This window comes from Acyrthosiphon pisum, chromosome A2 (assembly GCF_005508785.2).
Source record: "Acyrthosiphon pisum isolate AL4f chromosome A2, pea_aphid_22Mar2018_4r6ur, whole genome shotgun sequence".
NCBI lineage: Eukaryota > Metazoa > Arthropoda > Insecta > Hemiptera > Aphididae > Acyrthosiphon > Acyrthosiphon pisum.
This window is the reverse complement of record NC_042495.1, coordinates 6,883,632-6,906,611: the sequence shown is the minus strand read 5'-3', so window position 1 is coordinate 6,906,611 and position 22,980 is coordinate 6,883,632. Positions and strand designations below refer to the sequence as shown.

At 27.8% G+C, this 22,980-nt stretch overlaps 3 protein-coding genes across 5 annotated transcripts; 2 read left to right on the top strand and 1 right to left on the bottom strand.

Annotated features, from left to right (window-relative positions):
• The first annotated feature begins 551 nt into the window (after positions 1-551).
• On the top strand, positions 552-5,884 carry LOC100159173 (nuclear pore complex protein Nup93). 2 transcript variants are annotated; one of them, XM_016805135.2, is made up of 4 exons: positions 552-817; positions 1,293-1,350; positions 1,423-1,608; positions 2,515-5,884. In XM_016805135.2, exon 4 carries the CDS (start codon positions 2,526-2,528, stop codon positions 5,058-5,060), a length of 2,535 nt encoding a protein of 844 aa, XP_016660624.1. In that variant the 5' UTR covers positions 552-817; positions 1,293-1,350; positions 1,423-1,608; positions 2,515-2,525; the 3' UTR covers positions 5,061-5,884. The 2 variants fall into 2 exon arrangements, with proteins under 2 accessions (XP_016660624.1, XP_001950017.1); XM_001949982.5 differs by lacking the exon at positions 1,423-1,608.
• A 2,115-nt stretch (positions 5,885-7,999) lies between these two features.
• Positions 8,000-13,816, bottom strand: LOC100161208 (uncharacterized protein). Of its 2 annotated transcripts, none has more exons than XM_029488893.1 (7): positions 13,556-13,816; positions 13,344-13,502; positions 11,214-11,335; positions 10,937-11,048; positions 10,161-10,276; positions 8,405-8,599; positions 8,000-8,342 (listed from the first exon to the last, which is right to left on the bottom strand). In XM_029488893.1, exons 2-7 carry the CDS (start codon positions 13,468-13,470, stop codon positions 8,217-8,219), a joined length of 798 nt encoding a protein of 265 aa, XP_029344753.1. In that variant the 5' UTR covers positions 13,471-13,502; positions 13,556-13,816; the 3' UTR covers positions 8,000-8,216. The 2 variants fall into 2 exon arrangements, with proteins under 2 accessions (XP_029344753.1, NP_001233058.1); NM_001246129.2 differs by having other exon boundaries at positions 13,344-13,483; positions 13,556-13,726.
• Positions 13,817-14,555: 739 nt separating this feature from the next.
• Positions 14,556-22,538, top strand: LOC100162437 (eukaryotic translation initiation factor 2 subunit 3). Its single transcript, XM_001951564.4, has 7 exons — positions 14,556-14,806; positions 14,872-14,935; positions 16,572-16,682; positions 21,007-21,240; positions 21,321-22,024; positions 22,095-22,267; positions 22,396-22,538. Exons 1-7 carry the CDS (start codon positions 14,753-14,755, stop codon positions 22,460-22,462), a joined length of 1,407 nt encoding a protein of 468 aa, XP_001951599.1. The 5' UTR covers positions 14,556-14,752; the 3' UTR covers positions 22,463-22,538.
• The last annotated feature ends 442 nt before the right edge of the window (positions 22,539-22,980 follow it).

The following is a 22,980-nucleotide window of genomic DNA, read 5'->3' as shown; positions in this document are numbered from 1 at the left end:
ACATTATTAAGAAAAACAAATTTTATCATACGATTAGAAGGATTTTGTAAAAACTTTTCGTCGCTTCAATCGTCAAAATTTACAATTAATATCGTGAATTTTTTTTGTTATAAATTTACGCATTGCCATACAATTTATAATATAGGTAAACCTATAGATATATAACCTCCTCATTGAATTTAAATTGAATTCTATAATATCGGTGATTGGCATTATAGTCGTTGTAGTGGTATAATTATGGAGTATAAACATTAAACCCACAAAAAACCGAGGTAATTTTATGTTTGTTTTTCAATAATTTTTAATTATATAACAAATACACAATACCAAAACTTCCCTGTAATCACGAATTAAGATATTATATAATATTATACATAAGATTAAAGATAATAATTAATATTATTAAATAATAATATCTTAATTCGTGCATAATTTATATTAAGTAAGCTGGTGTTCATCGACGTACAATATTTTTATCGTCATGATATTGCACACACTGTGTGTATGCCTCTTATCATTCACATGCGGCTTTGTTTTGCTAGTACAGTATAATTTTTTGCTGTCGTAGTGCCATTGATAAAAACGTTAACGTGAAATTTTGAATCTTTATTGTAGAGGAAGAGGACCTTCCCCGGCTCCACAAATAATAATCGTTTTATGTTATTTAAACTGTTGGATGTTGATTCGGTCAACCACTGCTACTCATTTTAAATACTGCGAATTTTCTACCCAAACTTGAGATTTAATTTGTGAAGAAAAACATTCATCATCGAAAACGAAAATTACTTACCATTTTGATTTGTATTGCGACTTGCAGGTAAAAATTTAAATATATAGGTGGGTACTATTTTTAAATTCTCGTGGACACACAATAAATATAATTCAATGGGTACAATTCAGCCCATGAGTCATGACTATGGTCTGTGACACAAGACATAACTCTTGTTATTAATATCTCAACTTGTTGTCTCATTACCGATTAATTATAAACAAACATTTAAGTTAGCAAAATATTGTTATAGATAAGAAATGATCAATGCATTTTCAAATAAATTATTTATCCATAGTCCATAATAATAATATAACTGTATTAATATACCTACACATTATTTTTATACATCTATCAATACCTATATTAGAGAGCCTAGATAATTATTATAATTATCTAGGCTCTCTACCTCTTATTATTTTCAGTTAGTTGTTTTTACATATTCTATGTAATTTGCACATTTTTCTTATTATTATAACATAGAACAAACATATTTAATGTTTTTAATACTTATTGTTTTTAGAATAATAAAATTAAAAGTTACACAGTCTATGGATCAAAAACAAAAACAAAAATAATACGTAAGTATATTATTTAATACTTATTAAATTATAAATATTTTAATCATAACTTTAAATTGGAAAAAATTATAGGTACTTATTTTTAGATATTACCAATTAATATCATATCACAACAAAGTTTGATTTCTGTGCATCAGACTAAAGCCAATATTTTAATATACAAATATGAGCAAACAGTTCATGTGACTTGCTTATCAAGATAAAAGGATTAAGATTCAAAATATCTGTGCTAGTATAGTTAAAAATTAAATTAACCAGGTAACATTTTATATAATATCCATATGCATTTTTCATTTAAGAGTTTTAACATTTTAATTTTTGATATATTTTTTCACAAATGTTCTGTCATATTTGTCTTTTTAATGCATATGTTGTTGTCTTATAAGTTATAACGTTTTTTTTTTTATTAAAATATTACATTTATAATCTGTACAAAAGAAAAATATACAATACGCAAATAGGTTCACCGGGTTCACAAGAAACAAAGTATGTAAAAAGGTCTTTGCAAATTAAGAGCAGGGAAGCTTGTGATAAAAGTATAGATTATATAGAGTGTATGTTATATTTTATTCAATATTTTATGATAAACTATGTTAAAAAAAAAAATAATACCATGGTTTAACCATTAAGCATGATACAAGATCAAAAATAAAAATGATCTACAACGACTATTTATTAGTCATTTCGTATTAGGTAACTAAAATCATAAATAATGTTAATTGTTTGTTATGAACACAAATGGTAAATGCTTAAAAGTGTTATATAGGTACAGTTTTTATATTATAAACTTTAATTAAATTTATATCTGACCATTTTTTAAACATATTTTTCATTTTCCATAAACTATTTATGGCTTTTAGTGCATACAAATCCATGTTACAATAATAACTTACCTATCAAAGTTTTCGTATTATATTATTCAGTAAGTAGGTAATTATTAGGTATTACTTAATTGAAAAGTGTTAAAAGGCTTAAAACTTACAACTATAATTGAGATACACAACTATAAAATATTTATATATATTTAAAAAATTTCATTATCAAAATATTGTGTTAAATATCTACCTAACGTTAAAATAACTTGGACTACATTTCAGAAGATTTTTGTTATTCATTAGTTTTAAATTTAACATAATTTTAATGATATTTTCCTTATTTTTTTAGAACTTGAAAATATGGCACCTTCTGATCTAGAATATCTGCTTTTGCAAGGGCAAAAACTTTGCAAGGATACTGATACATTTAAGCCAGTATCAAAAATACATAAATCTTTACGTCAGCTATGCCGAAATGCTGACCATGCTCCAAAACAATCTAATAGAGGGAGTGATGAACAATGTGCCAAAGAATTTCTAGCCAATCGTGGACTAGATCTTTCTGGATATTCTAATGTGCTTAAAAAATTATGTACATACCGTGACAATGCTATCACACCGTGTGATTCTAAACCAGTGATGGACTATTCAAGTAGTGTAGAGTCCTTGATGGGAAGACACATTGAAGACTACATCAATAAATTAGAAGCGAATGATAACAAAGTTGATGATAATTATTTACAAGATCTTCCAATGAGTTGGAAAAACATTAAAAAAGGTATTGTTTACAATGAGTTTGCTTCAGATTCATATGATGTATCATTTTGTCTTCAGAACTTATTAACTACCAAAAATACATATTTTACATTTGATCCCAGCCTAAATAGTCCCAATGAGTCAGCTGGTAATTTTCCCTTTGTTGATGATGTCCAAAACTACATCAAGGAAATAGAATATGGTAATATGAACAAAGAATTGATTGAATATTTTTTGGAAACCATACATAAGAGTAAAGCTAATAACGCAACAGTAGCACATATTTGGAATGTAGTTAAGTACATGTACAATATAATTCCACAACAATCTCCTTATGGATCATTTAATGAACGTTTTTCGGAAGAAAATCAAACAAAACTCGTTAAAAATGCTAAGAGCTATCTAGAAGATAAATACCAAGCTTTTCTTATAAAAGAGACCAGACATTTGAATATTGCTAATGATGGTAATTACATGGCGGCTATTATAAGCTCTTATGTATTTATGAACACAGGCAGGCCGGCAACACAACAAAATGATTTTCATGTAGATGAACAATCAATTTGGCCATTGCTCTACTTCAGTTTAAGATGTGGAAGAATGGATGTTGCTAGTTATTTCATTCAAAAATCTGGTTTAGCGTTAGACGATCTACTAAATGTTTTTGTTCACCTTAAAGAAGCCGATTTTGCAGAATGCGTTGCTTCCAATATTGGCGTCACATTAAACAAATATTACAGAACTCTTCCAGCGTATGATAATGCATTCAGGAAAACAATATTTTCACTGTTGGGTATGGTAGAAGCCAATATGGAAAAAAAAGCTGTCTCTAAAACAATTGAAGACAAGCTATGGATGTTACTAGTTGAACATTTTGCGAGCAAGTACATGGAAGATTCAAACGGATTAGATTACTGTTCATTACAAAGATATATTTTGGACAATGGTAAACCTTACATGGAACAGCCTCATGTATACTTTGAGCTATTGTTTCTGATTGGACAGTTTGAAAGCGCTATAGATTTCTTATACCGCAGTGTCGAGTTTTCTAATCATGCAGTGCATATAGCCATCGCTTTGAACGAAAAACATTTATTAGCCACTCCTGAATATCTACAAGCCCCGTTTTTATCTAATGAGAATGTTGATGTTAAGTTTGTGCGTCTGAATTATACAAGATTGATTTTATTATTTTGCAACGAGTTTAAATCAACCCATCCTCATTATGCAACGTATTATTATTATTTTTTAAGAAATGTAAAAAGTCCGACTCTGACTGAAAACTTGTTTCACAAGTGCGTTGCAGATCTTGCAACATCTTTTGATGGGAACATGTGTGATTGGATGTTTGGGTGTTTATACGATAATATGAAAGAAATTAGTATTTTACACAATATCTTCGATATGGACACTGTTACAGCTATAATTGATAAAACACTAGAATTAACACTGGAGAAAAATAAACCCGAAGTTTCTTTTAAACTCTATAGCTTGACATCAAATAAGGCAGCATACGGTGTAATGAATAATATACTGAGTTTTGCTATTTACAATTATTATGATGTTTTTGGTCATGCTATGACTGATGATAAGTGTAACATAATAAATAAAAACTTTTATGATCGCGTTTACTCATATTTGGAGGAATTAAACAATAAGAAATTCTGTACGCTAGAACCAATTGGTCCCATGTCAACATTTCATGTTTTACGTAATATGTATTTATTTTTCTATTATTCTTCTAAGCACGAATTTCTATCAGCCATTGAGAAGGCCAGTGATACAGGTCTTGTACCGTTAACTAGTGAAGACGCAAAACACTGTTTAAATAATTGCATCAATTATGGTGAAATTATACAGAGAAATATAAATAATTTTATAAAGTCATTAGTTAATGTGTTGTGTAAAGAACATTCTAAAATTTTAAAAAAGCAAAATATCTCTATGGAAGAGGATTCATTAATTGAAGAAGAAGACAGTGATGTTTTTGATCAAAGCAAAGAAATTGGATGGACAAAATGGAAACTTCAGAAAACCATTAAAGTTATATATTTATTCACTGCAAAATTACCGGTACATATTGCTCTTGATGCGGTTGAATATATTTCAAATAATGCATCAAACATGCAACTCGACTGAGAACTAAAAAGAAAATTTTTTTGATGATAAAATATGTATATTTGCTTAATTATTGTTTTTGTAACAAAAACTAAAATATTTTTCATTCAGTTTAAATTTTTTAAATGTGTTCCCATATTATTCATTATTTAATAAGGATATCAATTTCATTGAAATAGTTTATTTCTGAGATACTCAAAATTGTTGATAATTTCCTTTTAATATTTGAAACCTCATTAAAAAAAAAGGCCGTAATCATTTTTGAACATTATAGTGAACAATTTTGATAACAAAATATAAAATTTAAAAATTGTAATTAGCATTTTGTAAATATTTTTTTTATTTTATGGTAAAAATGTTTGAAGCTATCTCAGGTTAAAAAAGACCAATTTTTAGCTGTTTGATTTGTTATGACTATGATCTTGTAATAAACAATTTATTAAACTGTGTTTAGTAAATATCAGAGTTATGTTAATAATCTCCATGAACATGCTTTCATTCTACACAAATTAATATGTATATTAGGGGCGGAGTGGCCGAGCAGAATAAGGTGTCAGTTGTGACGGTTCAAATCTCGGTGACGGGCAACACTTCTCTCCAGGAAAACATCTGTCATCTGTCTGGAGAGATGCTGCCATCCCCTGACCAGGCACAGCCGAAAACTACAGGTGCCCAATTTGAAACTCTGCCAAACTAAAACACACATGTTTACAAAAACCTACAGTACCCCTCTACCACAGATGAAAACCACCCAATGGTCTAAGTTGCCGCGGGTTATTAATAAAAAAAAATATGTATATTATTTAAACATTGTACAAGGAACAAAAATATCAACTGTCAACAGACATAGATTTTATTTAACATATATTATATACCTATATCTTTTGATTATGTTTAAAATAATAGAATAGGAAAAATGTTAATTATTGAATTCTTTACATTTTACCTATAGTTTACATCTTCTGTAATTTTCTAGATCAGTAGAAAATATATTGTTAGCCATAGACCTTATACTAGTATACGTCTGAAATGTCTGTGTCATATAAATTTATAGTTTTAGATTCTGAGCGGAGCGAGGAAGCTATTGTTTTTACAATGGTGTTTATTTTTTTTTATTTTTTTTTTTATATCCTGTATACAAAATTTCTTCCAGAAGGAATGTTTCGATTTCAACATATAATACCTTATCTTTTAGCAAATTGGATCAAGATGGTACTTTATAAAGGTCATTTTTCGATTTTCTCAACAGTTAATTAATGCCACGGGAAAAACCACCGGAAAATTACAAAAAAAACACTAAAAATGGGATTTTAATTTCTAACCCTTTGTTTATCATCATAGAAACGAATAAAAAATATAATATTTTAATATTAATTCAACTTACATGATAAATAATAACAAAATGTAAAATATTCAGACTGACAAACCGTCTCCGCTCAGAATCGTTTTTCTTATACAATGATATTATATCATTGAATTTAAGTCTAATACAACCATTATACAATGACCCAATAGTAATCTACTGTACAGCAGAGCGACATCCACTTATCTGCTTTTTAAAATTGTCATTACATTTGGCTAATGGTACACTGAGTGTGCCCATGAAGTCCCTAGAAACAGATGTAACCAAGAGTGGGCTTTCAGTTATTGAAAGTGCAATCTTCCCGTAATCATTTGTATTTCAATCCAACAGAAATATTATATTGGTGTTCATTCGGTAGTTGAAATCTAGCCTTTTAAAATTTTTGATTAACACCATTCCTCAGCATCCAATCACAATAGAATTACTGCCGCCACCCAGGCTCCGGGGATGAACGAGTATCATTGTGTTCTGTGTCGTACAAAAGCATTAATAGAAAATATAACTTTTATTTCTATCATAACTAAAAGATACACCCCATACAAACAGTCGCCAAGATGTTAATAAGTTTTAGTAGTAGCTAGGTTCCGTTTCAATTAGTTACTTATTTTTATGTAAAAAAAAATTGTTTATGCGTATTTTGGTAAATAAAATGCAATTTTTCAATTTTTTATTGCTTATAACTCCTAGCCCTAGACCTCTAAAGTTATAACTATTGTCGACAACAAGTCACGAGAACTGATATTCATTACTTATCTGTCAGATATAATATAATCATAAAAATAATATAGATGGACCTACATTCTTACTATCACCAGCAAATCCAGCAACTTAAAACAATAATATAATTAACTATCGTGGAAAAATATGTAGAAATTAACCATGGAGATAGGCTATATACTATGAAATGAAAACGTGTTCATATTTTATTTTCTTAAGTTTTTAATCAGTGTCAACTGTCATTAGAAAAGCTAATTACGCAGACCATCTATATTATGACTATGAATAAAACAATTACACAATTATTAATGTTTTAAACAATTTATTATTGTAATATAGCCATAGACACAAATAGAGGGGGGAGGCTTTAAAGGGTAAGCCCTCCCAAACAATTCCTAAATGTTGTTTTAAGCTTATACAATATTATTTAAATAGAGCTTTAACCTGCCCAAATCTCAAACGTTAGTAGCGCATAGCACTGTACCAATGTTTAAGGTAAAGAAATAAAGCAATTATTCAAATTTAAAACATCATCCATGTTTCTATATATTTTATAATAATACAGTTTCATTTTACATAAGAAATTTATTAAGTCCTTTTTAAACTACATTTTTTCAATTAATACAATTCTTACCTAAAATTACAGTGAGCTAACTCAAACCAGAAAACACTGTTTTTAAATAAATTTGCAGGTGCATATAATAAAATATACATTCGGTAAAAAAAAAAAAAAAATTAACAAGAATAAGATTTAACATAAAAAATAAACAGTACAGATAATATTAGTGTGTTAGTAATATTATTACAATATGTAATCGTGATACCTCAAATGTATCCGAGGTTAATAGCATTTAAATAATTAATCCATCTATAATACATTTTTTTTTTTTTTTTTTGGTCTGAATATTGTTAGTAAATGTTATTTCATTTTGGGTTTGGGTAGAGCAAATTCATTTATTAATAACTAAAACATATATTAATATTGAAAAATATACTAATTAATATTAAAATATTAAATTATTGTAGTCATTACATTGTATAGTTAACATCTTCTGTGGTTTTTCCAGATCAGTAGAAAATATATTCTTATTGTGTACTCACAAACCTCTATTCATTTTCAACAGCCCTTCAATGTTACCTTTCAGAAGAAGTAATTCACTTTTAGTCTGTTCATCAAATGATATGTCCATAGTAGCACCAGCTCTAGGTAATATTGAAAGAATCTAAAAAAAAAAAATATTGAGTACAATTTCTATGTAAGATATAGTTTTTAAATTGTAATTACATTTCCATTGGCTAATGGTACACTAACTGTGGCCATGTCATCCCTAGAAACAGACGAAACCATGAGCGGACTTCCAGTCATTGAAAGTGCAACCTCTCCTTGATTTGGACGCCGCATCATTGATATTGGTTCATGCATATTTACTTTTGGTGTAACTGTTGCTGAAGCAAGTACAGGTAGTCGATTAATTGGAGTCTGAAATTATTTTATTTCATTTTATTAATAAGATTAAAATTAAATACATTATTTTATAAGAAAAATAACAAAAATCTGTCTAAATATGCATTTAAAAATTTAAAAATAGCAGCGATATAAGTCAATCAATATACAAAAAAAGTCTAATAAGTTATATGCTTTTTATACTAAATATTATCCAATTAAATATGGGTACGTGCTTTAAATCTAGTAATTTCAAAAAGTAATACTTATGCATATAATATATATATATATATATAAATTTATATACGTAAGTTATTAGAAATAAAAGAATTAAAAATAGTATGTAGCAACTTACAGCAGACACAATGACACATAAACACTCAACCACTGTCGCGGAATAACTAGTCAAGCAATTTACAAAAACGAAAGACCGATTAGGTTTATCGTAAAATAAAATATCATAAAAATGTCAAACAGGAACCAATTATATATTATAAATATTATTATAACTAGAAATATTTTGAGGTATATAATAAAAAATATATAATATTATTTTAAGCATATATATTAATATTATTTAATATTTAATATTATATATGGTTCACACCCTGGGAACCTCTGAAATATAGGCAATATATCATAATAAAATATACATACAGCAGTTTCAATTTTGTGTAGTTGAATTTATTATTATAGTGAATTGACCTAATATTGATACTTATAGGTAAGAACATTATCTGTGTTCTCCAATTTTGTACGAAATTATAATTTATAAGCAAGTTATAGCATTTTTAAATACGTTTATAAGCTGCTAAAAAACTGAAATATCAAGTTCCAACAACACAAATAATGTTCTAACCTTTAAGTTTCATAATAGATTAATTCACTCTTATATTAAGGAGCAACACAAGATTGGAACTGCTGAATGTATAATTTCAAATTTGATATGTTATGCCTTAGTAAGACAGAGACAACAAATGTGAGTCTTCTTAAGATGATCATCTCAGATACGAATAAATCATTAAGAAAATATGTCTAGCTATCCGTTAACATTATTCTCTAAAATGTAATTATTCTATCATATCTTTAAATATTAAACACAATTAAAATTATAATTGGTAATATTGATTTTACAATAATGAAAGAATGAATTTACAATAATATTGAAATAATTGGGCAATGTGTGTGTAAAAAACAAGTCAATTTAATCTATTTTCCATTATTACCCTCAGGGGCAGATCAGCCTATCAGGAAATAGGAAATTTTTTCAATAAACCGATCGTCGTGTGGTCCATTTACAAAAAAGTTATTTTTTTCCATAACAGTCAATACAGAAATTAGATAATAGATATTGATTTTTACATACCCCCTTATATTTAAATTTATTCCCTTGTTTTGTTTAATTTATAATTTATTAATTTAAGAACAGTTAAAAACTTATACAAATCAAGAAAAAAGTAATAAAAATATACACATAACCATGTAAATGTTCTACATGATTGGTAAGAGTATTATATATTCTGCCATCAAGACTTGATATAAAAATATTAAATACCTAATTTATCTAAATTAATTATTAATTGTATATTATATTTACTTTAAATCTAGATTCCATAGTTTCTGTTGGCAGTGGCTTATCATCAACATGGCGTGTTGCACTACGGTGTTTTGTTACAGTGGCAGAACCATTGGTCTTAGATGTTGAACTAGACGCTGAAAAAAATTAACAATTTATAATTAGATTTTATTGTTTAAATCAAATGCCTCAACTTATCTGAAAGTATTACAGATGTTAAAACTGTTTTGTACTATAACTACAAACTTTTTTTTTAAAACCACTGCTACTTCTTTATCTTAGTATTTAAATTGTTGAACTAGGCTCCATGATCACGAGTAATGGTTTCCATATTCCCCTACATAATATATATTTTGTACCATGGGTAAAAAATGACGTATATATAATGTGTATGTATAATTTTGATTTTTCACCTTGTACAATGAATGATCATTAAATTTAAATTTAAAATGTCATCCATAATAGGGCTCTCAATGGTCAAATGCACTACTCTGACTGTACAGCAGAGCAGTCTCCTTTTAAAAATTTAAACTATTAACACTATGACAAAGCCAAAATCAAATTTAATTCATATAAATCATTTAGAAATGTTCAAATCTATTAGATATCTAAATAAAATCAATCAACTTTTTGTTAATAATATTTCGTAGAGCTTAAATCAGTGACTATAGTGGTAGATAGAGCCAAAATAGATCAAGATAGATCAATATGAAAACCATTTAGCAATCACATCAATTGAAAAATAAAAATAGAAAACAAATTCTGAAATAGGTCTTTAGTTTTAAATAGGAACTTACTACTTTTTTGTCTGGTTGTCCTATTTACTGTAGCTTTGGTAACTGGCCTTGAAGGTCGTTCCAGGTTTTTTTTAGTTCCACTGTTGGATTTGGATGGATACTGTTTACAAATCTATAAAAATAATTAATAAATAATGATTACTTCAGTGTAATACTATGCATACTTGATAGTGTAGGTAATAATATTTGATTAAAATTCAATGCTATGTAATAGGTATCTATAATGTATTATGTTCTATAATGAAATAGAGTTAATGGATAATGTTATGAAACTCACTATGTCATAAAGATTACAATGTAATGAGTCGCCCAAATTCATTTTTGTCATTAAAAATGAATTTTCAATTAAATTTCTTTGGTTATCAAATATTTCAGAAAAATAATCTTCAATATTTTGTTCTGAAAAATGAAAAAACAAATATATGTTAAACACACATGTTGGATGATAGGCACAATGTGGTGTTCTTCAAGGCAACCATCTTTCACCCACATTATTTCTATTATTTATAAATAGGGCTGGGATTTGTATGTAAATACATATTTTTAGTAAAACATGATAAATTAATTATTGCAAATGATAAATTCGTTTCACGTGATTTGCAATAAAATAAGACATATTTTATTTTACATATTTTTACATATTTCGTCATAAATACATATTTTTACATACTTTGTAAAATGTTCGCTTTTTTTTACATAGTTCGTAAATTTCGACATTTCAGTGGCTAAGTAATATTTTACATTTATATTTCGATAATGGTACCTACTCGGTAAATAGTAAGTGTATAATGTATATAGGAAATAAGTAGGTTAAAATAAATATTAATAACTTGATTTTAGTTTATCTTATGTGTTTCTGTTCGATAACCATACCTTAATGATCTTAGATTATACTTTATGTTCAACAATTATTAGACAAAATATACTCACGAATTTACAACAGTACCTATCAGACTACCAGTTCTTGTGTTCATTCATTTGATTCAAAATGGTCCTATTTGGGTTTCTATTGATGAATCTACTGACTAAGTCACTGACTTAAGACCAAATCGCCGTACATTTAATTTTGAAAATTTAAAACAATATATGGTTTGTCATTGTTTCACTTTAAAGTTTAAATTGATTAAACATCAATTGTATTTCAATTTAACATCATTTTTTTTTACTATTGTATATTTTTTAATTTTTTAAATTAAATTAATTAGACATAAAAAACAATAAATTGTACCTGTTATTCAAAAATTATTTACAATTATATTTTAATTTAAAACTTTAACATATTTTTTAAATTTTTCTTAGTACATATTTTTATTTTATACTACATATTTTGGCAATTTTAATTACATATATATGTACATATTTTTGGATTTTTATTACATATAAATCCCAGCCCTATTTATAAATGATATAAATACGATTATAAAACACTAAAATATTTTATTATTTGCAGATGACACTAAAATATTTTAAAAAATTGATTCTATTCCTAATTGTATTAAATTACTAGATGATTTAAATATATTAAATGTTTGGTGTTATTTGAATGGTCTGGACCTCATATCAACAAATGCAAAATATTATCATTTAATATAAAAAAATCTCATGTTTATTTTGATTGTAAATTTAGCAATGTTTCTATTGAACTAGTGGAGTCATTTACAGACATAGGAGCTAGGTTTGATTCTAAACTATGTTTTAATGAACACATCGATAAAATAACCAATAAAGCATTCCAAAATCTTGGTTTCTTACACAAACTTGTACAAATTTTAATAATTTAAATGCCTTTAAAAGTATTTATTTTGCATTTGTCAGATCTTAATTAGAATATGCATCCCTTATTTGGTCTTTAAATAACATGGGGGTAACTCATAATCTCAAAGCTGTTTAGAATAGTTTTCTTCGTTTTTAAGCATTTAAATTTAAAGTTGAATGTCCACAATATTCAGATTATAATGGAATATTATCTTATTCTTATTTGAATATACAATTGTTAAATACAATGAGAAGTATTCTTCATTATTCATTTTTATTAAAGCTATTAAATAACTCTACTGATTGCCTTCATTTACTGGAACGATTACATTCTTGAATTAATACCAAATCCACCAGAAATCAAGAAAGTTTTTTAATCAATAATGTTTCTAAAACATACTTAAAATCATCACCTACGAATATACTGATGACTATAGGAAACACTATGGATATTAATATTAATTATGGCTGTACAATTATATACCTCATAATATGTTCTTTGTTATATAATTGAATGTGAATTTTATATTATTCGTACTTGATACTATTGTATCAGTGTCACTACACAATTTTATATACATGTTGTTTTGTAAACGGAGTTTTTTCCGTCAATAAAAATAATAATAATAATAATTTATTGTATTCATATTACTTTCACAATCAAATTCGCTTAAAATTTCTTTCATATTTTTCGATTGGTTGGCCATCGTTGCATTCACAGATGTCATGTTCATGTCGGCAGACGAACGCTTGACGGTTCTTCTCTTGGTACGTGGCATTTTGGATCAAAGGCTGACAAAACAAACAAATATTATCCAGGGTTAATTGTAGGTGGACTTGACACAATAGAAACGAGTTACTTACGTTTCACGGTGAGTCGGCGAATGGCAATTTTAATACTTAGATCAGAGTAACGCGAAATCACAATACCTAACCGTGCGCGAAATCGAAGTCTTTCCGTTTTGACTTTGAAGTTTAAGAGTCGTAGACCGTTGCCCGTTGGCGACAATCGACAATAGCATTTTGAATTTTCACAATCAGAATATTCCGATCAACGGTGAGTGATGAAGGGCCGTCGCGCCATCTGCCGTCAAAACAACATCGCGCATACGACAGTTATACCATAGAACAATTTTGTACGATCCACGGACCACGGAGTCAGAGGGAATGGCAAAGTTCTTCCAAAATATTTTTGTTCCAATTTGGAACCACAGATATATATAATTATATATATATCTGTGTTTGGAACTTCCAGTCACGAACTACTACATATGTAGTAGTTCGTGCTTCCAGTCTTCCATTGTATAATATTGTCCAATTATACATTAATTCTAGTTCATGCAGATGTAGAAAATAATATCTTCTCCACATAGTGAATTCGTGTTATTTATCTCATGACTAAATAAATAGGTATGATCACAACAAACTGAATTTTGTTCAGTCTGCGCACAACAGGGTGAGAGCCTTCCGCGTCTTTTGATTGGCTTACACTTTATGGCCTTTTTTGTGTTTTTGATTGTAATATCTTTGTTCTATACAATGTTAAATATTAATGTTATATTGTTATGCATATTAATCATATATTAATAGGTTTTCGTCTTTTGTCATTTAATATTAATCATTAGCATGGATGTGTGATTAATTTTTTCGAACATTGTACATAGTGATTTATTTAATCATGGTTTATCTATTCTGTGCATAGATAATAGAAGAATAATATACCAACTGTGACCAACCTTGGAGGTGGTATTTGCATGGCAAGTCGAGGGATATTTTCGTTTTTTTTTGTCCGAGTGCAGCACTGGCGAGCATCACGCCATAATTTACGAAGTTTTATCACGTAGGTGGTAGGTATCACTGGTATGAATCGTGGTTAGGTACTTGCTACTGGCTAGTGTCGTTATTACTTATTAAGTTATTTCAATAGAGTATTACGAGGGACTAGTCCTTATTTTCTATGGGTTTCGCTTTCGCTAGAGACGTCTGACGTGAGAATAGCTACTGCCCACTGCGATTAATATTACGTCGGACGTTAATATAGTCACTACGCTTCAAACCACCATGTTTGACGCTCCTCTGTCCGCAAAACTCAAGGAGCAAGATCTAGAACATTTGGTAAATATCCACTTTAGTTTTCCACTACGAATGATTTCCTATTAATTTGCATCATTCCCTTGCAGGACATCTCTAAACTCACACCATCTTCACCTGAAGTTATCAGCCGTCAGGCTACAATCAATATTGGTAAGTTATAAGGTCTCATATTTATGTAGTTCTCATTAAATTCTTCGGTTACTGTGAACCTATACTCTCAGTGGCTCATGATAGAGGGTTGTGGGGGTAGATACTGCTACTCCGTAATTCAGTTTTAATGCCCCATAAATAATACATGTATAATATTATTATATAAGGTTCTTAAAAAGTATTTACTATGCGTTAATTAATGAAAATTCATAATAATTGATAAGTACTACTCAAGTTTAGTATCACTTAGGGCGGTATTCATGGTCAATGCTTAAGAATAAGTATTGCTTAAGCTAATATTTATAATTTAAAAAATAAAAAAATTGTGATAATAAATAAAAGCAATGCTTTAGGTAGGTCTCAACCAATCTTAATTTAACTAATACTTTTTCATTTGTTAAGTCAAAGTCTCGTTTATGAATCTCATTTGAGTCATAAGTATATCTTAAGCATACTTATTCTTAAGCCGCGGTCACACAATGATAGTAAAACACGATAATTGCTGAATAGTTGCTTTCGCAACAGCGTACTGTCATTGTACAAACTCCACGATAGTTATTATCACCCTATATACTATTATCGATCACAATAGCAACTATCACTTTTTTCTATTATCGGCTTGAAGCATTGATTATGAATACAGCTCTTACTGTATAGTTAGCTACTTCTGATTTGTTTTGAAAGTATGTGGTTGTGCAGGTATATTAATTTATTACTATCTATATGTTAGGTACTGTAAAAGGGGGTGAATAGGGTCAATTTCAGAGGTTTTTTAGTAATATCTATTAGAGTTTGTAAGATAAATTCTTTTTTTTTTTTTAATGAAAGGTAAGATGGCTCGATATAATCTATATATTTAATAATAAATTGCTGTCCGTTAATCTTGCTAAAACTCAAAAATAAATCAACTGATTTTTTGGTTCTGTTCATAATTATTGTCTAGGCAGAGTTTGTTGTATGAAATAACATTTTTGAAAAGTCTATATAATAAGTCAAAAAAAATTGTAATGAATAATAAGAAATACCATTACACTTATATTATAAATGTTGTCTTAATATACTCTATGGACAGACATAGTCTTTATATATTTTATAGGCTGTATTCTTTACATACTATGTAGTATATAGTTATTTTGTTATTATTGCTCGATAGATTTCACTAAATTTTTTCTGTTGTAATTGTAAGGTTTGTTTGAATTAAAATTTTATGAAAATCCCCCCGGAAGAGTAGGAAACTGGATGGAAAAAATACAACTTTGGTGTCAGCTGTCCAGCAAAAAAAAATAGACTAATAATATATTTTTATTTGTGGTAATGTTTCTATTATATATTTCGAATATAATTTTAGACCTGTACCTATACTATATTTGGTCAAAACTATATAACCTAGTAAAATTGGTATTCCCAAGGCCAACTTATCTACCATTGTCTTGGGAATCTATACAATATGCTCATCATAAACAACATGTTCATAAAACATTCGTAATTACGTATGAACTTTGCAGGGTCTGCAATCCACCTGCGGTGGATTGTTTACCTGAATATGTACCGTTCCTATAATCACAAGCGTGTGTCATCACGTTACATTTATTGCTTTATGGTATGATAATATTTAAAATACACATATATTTTTCAGGAACAATTGGTCATGTAGCGCACGGAAAATCAACTATTGTAAAAGCTGTTTCTGGTGTTCAAACTGTACGATTTAAAAATGAACTCGAAAGAAATATCACAATTAAATTAGGTAAATATAACAACTGATCTATTTTATGAATATTTAACCAAATGCTTTAACTATATTTTATACTGCATTATATTATTAAAATGAATATACATTATTATTATTTGATATTTCTACTTTGAACACAGGGCATTTGATCATTGTCCCACTCCCTATATATTATTTAGTATATAATGTATTTTCTTCATATATGGATAGTTAATTGATCTTAATTTATTCCAATAAAATAAGCTTGTAACAATTAGTTATTATGATTTTTTGATTTGATAATTATTTGTTTGACATAAATGTATAAACCATAACATTATTAAAACTATACTATTGGTTCAACATTATTTTCAGACATGTAAAAATTATTAATTTTGTTATTAAACTTTTTGTTGTGTAAACTGTAGTTAGAGTAATTAATCATATATATTCTACATTTTAATGGAAATCAACTTGTAAAAAATGTAGGGTTATTTTTAATTTATTTCTAATTATATGTTTAGAGGGATAACATTAAAACATTTATACATCTGTGGTTGATTACTTTTTTGGAAATAATTTATAAATATCAAATAAATCCATTTTTTTCTCCAAAGTATTACTGTTCAGTGTTCACTGTATAATATACAGTAAATACAGTGTAGTTAAGATTTATTTAAATTATTTATAATATATTATGTAAGTTATAACAAGTAAAGAAACTAACATTTAATAAATTTATTTTAATCTTGCATTATCTAGTTATGGCCTTAAATTCCAGATATTATGTACTTTCATTCTCTAGTTTTTTGTACAATTATATGACCGACCACAGTCTGAAATTGTACTGAAATTATTAAACATTAAAAATCAGGAGATTAGTTTATTATATTGATATTAGTTTAGAACTCATATTTTGGATATTGTACTATTTAAAATATCTGCTATAGATATAATTTATATAATTCTGTACATAACCATTTATGATACTCTTCCGCCCTGTCATTATTATAATAATAAGTACTAATGAATTACTATATAAGAATTTTTGTGTTATCATTTTGAATTTATTGAGGTCTTTCCATAAAAATAACATTTAAAGCACCAATCATCATGTTATTATGGATAAAATAATATATTTATCTTTAACTGATGTCATGTAAATAATAATAGGGGTGTTGTTAAATTAGTTTATTGTTGATTAAATTGTAGTAAATCATAAAAAAACTTAAGGAAATGGAAATTTAAATTTAATTACTTAAGCAATGCAAGTTATGTAACTATGTTTGTATCGAGACAGATGTTTTTATATATCAATGTGTTGCAGACTCAAAAAATTATGATATTTAGAGAATTAGTAATTACATGTAATGGTTAGCGACACTGTTGATAGTTTCAGACTAAAATATTCAGTTTAAATAGAAGTATTAACTCAGAGCGTGATTTCAATAATATCAAACCCTATACTTTCAGAGTGAAGTTTTTAAAAATCAATGTCACATAATTTTATAATATGCTTCTTGGACATACAAATAAAATGTTTCTTGAAGATGGAACAGAAATTGTTAATGATACTGCTGATGCATGTAACCCAATGAAAATAATTTTAAATTTGTTTCTAACATCCAGTTATATTTAGTACAAGGAAAAAAGTCTTGAAGTAAAAATACATAGAAACAAAGTGTTCTATGTATTTGTACAAACCGAGTAACTTGAGTAATTTTATAAACAAAATTGAAATACTTATAATTTATAATGAACATGTAAATAAAATGCGTTTAAAGGTTATCTAGAAAATTTATTGCAAATTCAGAACTCATATTGTTTTATCTGTGCCATTAATACTACCTCACAATAATAATAAATGTAGGATTTATTTAATAGTCACAATGTTGATTCTAAAAATGTTTAAATACTCCGAAATAAATGCTTAATATTCTATTTTAGATCAAATTGTTTGTTTTTTATTTGTGCTTAAACTGTGGGAGAATGATACGAATCTATTTACATAGAATTGCAAAATTAAAGTAGTAAATATCATAGGTCTTCAAGGACCATAATCGTTTGCATATACTCCAAATTATGTTCATCAAATCAAAAACTTAGTCTTTGACAGTTCAACAAAGAATCTGGTTATCTATAAGCTTATGATATAATAAGAATATTACGATATTACCTGGTTATCAAATATTTGAATGTAAATAAAAAAGTAAACTTATTACATTTAATAATTTCTCATTTAAAAGCTTTAAAGGCTTTAAGGACTAATCAAAAGGAAAGTAAGTTAGGAAGCACATATTATATTGGTTAAATTATTACAGTTGAAGAATGTGATCAGGATTTAGAAAATTCTTCTATTGATATTACTACTACTACTACTACTACTACTACTACTACTCGTAAGCGCTACAGGCCATAGTGACCCTTATCTTTCAAAACAATTCTTCTCCACTCTTCCCTATCTTTAGCAATACTTCTCCAGTTCCTTATACCCATCTGTTGTAGGTTAATCCATCTACTCCTTGGTCGTCCTTGTCTTCTGGTTCCCTCCATTCTTGCCAACATTACGTGTTTGGGTATTTTTTTCTCATCCATTCTTTCCACATGGCCCAACTATATGATCCTGCCTGACTATTAATTTTACTATGTTTTCGTCTTCTAAAATCCGCTCTATTTCATTGTTGTTCCGTATCCTCCATCTTCTCTCTTCATTTACTGCTCCATGTATTTTTCTTATTATTTTTCTTTCAAATATCTTTAACCTGTTGGAATCTACTTCTGACAATGTCCAAGTTTCAGCTCCATAAAAGACTACAGGTCGAATAAGTGTTTTATATAGCTTCATCTTAGTAGTTTTCGACAGCAGTTTTGATTTGAGAAGTTTGATATTCGCAAAGTATGCTATTGATATTAAATCTTCTATTGATTTAATGTAAAACTTAGACTTCGATAACCCAAAAAATTATAAATACATCATTGAGAGTACACATTCTGCCAATTTCACCAAATGTATTGATCATTCAAGCAAGGCTAACTTAAACAAATCACGGACATTTTCCCTCCATGTTTTTTTTAAGTTTACTATTTAATAATGTTATATTCTTATTTAATATGAAATTATTTGTTTGCCTATTGTCTAATATTTCCAAATATTTCATACATATAATAAATTATAGATCTATATTTTTGATCAGTTGAACTACTTGAATCAAATTCACAAGCAATTATTAAATTGTTAAATATCCAAACTAATACACTTAAAAAAAAAAAAAATATATGAACAAAGGCTAAGAAAAATTTGTTTAGAAATAACAAAAGAATCATAAATCAAATGTTTTTTACAAAATGTATAATTTTTATATCAAAATTTTTAACCATTTTCGTTAATTATTAATCATATATATATTTTTAAAATTTTTATTGTATCAAGTGTATCATTGGACTACAGTCAGTGGTGTGGTGAACATTAATAAACCTTGATGCCCAGCATATTTTCCAGTACCTAAACCTCTTTATCCCCTTAATATAATATATAATACTTATAATTATTATATAACTGTAAATTTTTTAATTTTTGTTGTATGTTATTGGTTACCATAATGTACCCAACCACCCCACCCCCCCCCCCCCCCCCCAAAAAAAAAAAAAAAAATCTACCATGACGCCTAGGCGTGATAAAACCCCATTCACCACACCACTGACTACAGTTGATGAACCATATACATTTATAATCTATTATATTTATGAAAATAACATTTTTTTACATATTTTATATTTTATTTAGAAAAAATAATTTTATATTAAAAAATAAATAATATAATATCATTAAATTCAATATTAGTGAATAATAAATTTAAAAAAAAAAATAAGAGGAAATTGCCCTAATAGACCAAAAACAGTCTGAGAGAAAATGTCCATTTACCAACTTTAAACATTTTATGTTGTGTGGACTGCATTGTTCAGATAGAAACTTTCCTCGATTAGCTTTATTTTTCAATAGAAAGATTTTTTCTGGCAAACAACTAACCAATGACTACTTTTTCCGTAATAAGAGTAATTTTGAAAACTTAAACATAGAATTAAACTGATATGAAAAATCACCGTATTAAATTATAAAAAACAGCCTTTACAATTTTATGCGGTTTCTACTTTTTTAGACTGATGACGTTAAAAAGGTTTTCATAAAAGTTAATTAATAATTATTTATATATTATGATAAATTCTTTTCATCCTGTGACATGATTATCCCAAACATAAACAATCAAAATTTGTAGATTTTGAAAGTTTTACCTTGAAAATTAAATTGAAATTCTGTTAGTAAATTAAAAAATTCTATTATGTTATTATTTTTCTTATTTAGGATATGCCAATGCAAAAATTTACAAATGCAATTATGATAAGTGTCCACGACCTGCTTGTTTTGTGTCTGGTGGATCAGGCCGTGATGACTCATTACCTTGTTCTAGGCCAGGTTGTCCAGGAAGATTTGAATTAGTTAGACATGTGTCTTTTGTAGACTGTCCTGGTCACGACATTCTTATGGCTACTATGTTGAATGGAGCTGCAGTTATGGACGCTGCATTATTACTCATAGGTAAAATAATTACAAATACCTGTGTATTTATTATTATTCAGTTATACTTTTATATTTTACATATTTTTTTTGTTTTTAAGCTGGGAATGAATCTTGCCCTCAACCACAAACATCAGAACACTTGGCTGCTATAGAAATCATGAAGTTAAACAATGTAATAATATTGCAAAACAAGATTGATTTGGTGAAAGAAGGACAAGCCAAAGAACAACAGGAACAGATACAAAAGTTTGTTCAAGGAACTGTAGCTGAAGGCGCGCCTATTATACCTATATCAGCTCAGCTCAAATACAACATGGAAGTATTATGTGAATATATTTACAAAAAAATTCCAATTCCTGAAAGGGACTTCACATCACCTCCACGCCTAATTGTTGTTCGATCATTTGATGTCAACAAACCTGGATGTGAGGTGGATGATCTTAAAGGAGGAGTTGCTGGTGGTAGTATTTTGCGTGGTGTTTTAAAAGTTGGAATGGAAATTGAAGTACGCCCTGGCTTAGTATCTAAGGACAGTGAAGGTAAATTAACTTGTCAGCCAATTTTCTCACGTATTGTGTCCTTGTACACGGAACAAAACGAGTTGAACTTTGCTGTTCCTGGAGGACTTATTGGTGTTGGAACCAAAATTGAACCCACATTGTGCAGGGCTGATCGTCTTGTTGGACAAGTATTAGGAGCAGTTGGAGCATTACCAGATATATTTATTGAGTTAGAAGTTTCATACTATTTACTTAAGCGATTATTAGGTGTACGTACAGAAGGAGATAAGAAAGCAGCTAAGGTATATATTAAAATATATGTTACAGATTTTAAACACCAAACCTAATAATTTATTTAATTTTATTAAACAGGTTCAACGATTATCGAAAAATGAGGTGCTGTTGTTAAATATTGGATCTTTGTCAACCGGTGGAAGAGTATTAGCTACAAAAGCTGATTTAGCTAAAATCAGTTTAACTACACCAGTATGTACAGAAATCGGGGAAAAGATTTCACTTAGTCGTCGAGTTGAAAAGCATTGGAGGTAAATACAATTTTAAATTGCTAATACATTTTAATAATGTCAATCAATAATTTTATTAATTCAAAAGTTAGCTGTATAATTGTTTGATCTACAGTTATATATAATATATTTGTATTGTTTTATTGCAGACTTATTGGATGGGGTTTAATTCGTGGTGGAGAAACAATACAGCCTTCAAAACCACAAACGGGCTAAAACAATTACTATTTCACAATATGTGTATATTTATCGCATAATTTACTTCAATAAAGGAGATATAAATAGTACTCAATTCATTTTTAAATATTACATAGAATTTTTAATGACAAGAGACTACATAAAAAAAATAACATTTTCAACTGCGAGGATGTCAGTGCAGTATTTATTTTCTTTCTCTAACCCAAGCACAACATAGTAAATTGAGTATAGCAGATCCAATCTTGTGTCATTAGCTTTATTTTTTAAGTGAATTAACCTATTAACTAACTTACAGTTAAGAACAGTTCTGTGTTTATATTTAGGATTAAAAAAAAAAAAAATATATGTCTGTTTGTTTTTTTAATTGTAATTTTTTACATACTCATAAAATCATAACTTTTAAAATAAAAATTGGAATACTGTAAAAAATCAAGGACACAGATAGTTTACTAAACTTTAAGTGTGATAATAGTCGTTTAATTCTAATATTAAAAATAACAACAAAAGATTGGTTCTGTTGAACACAAATTTGCTAT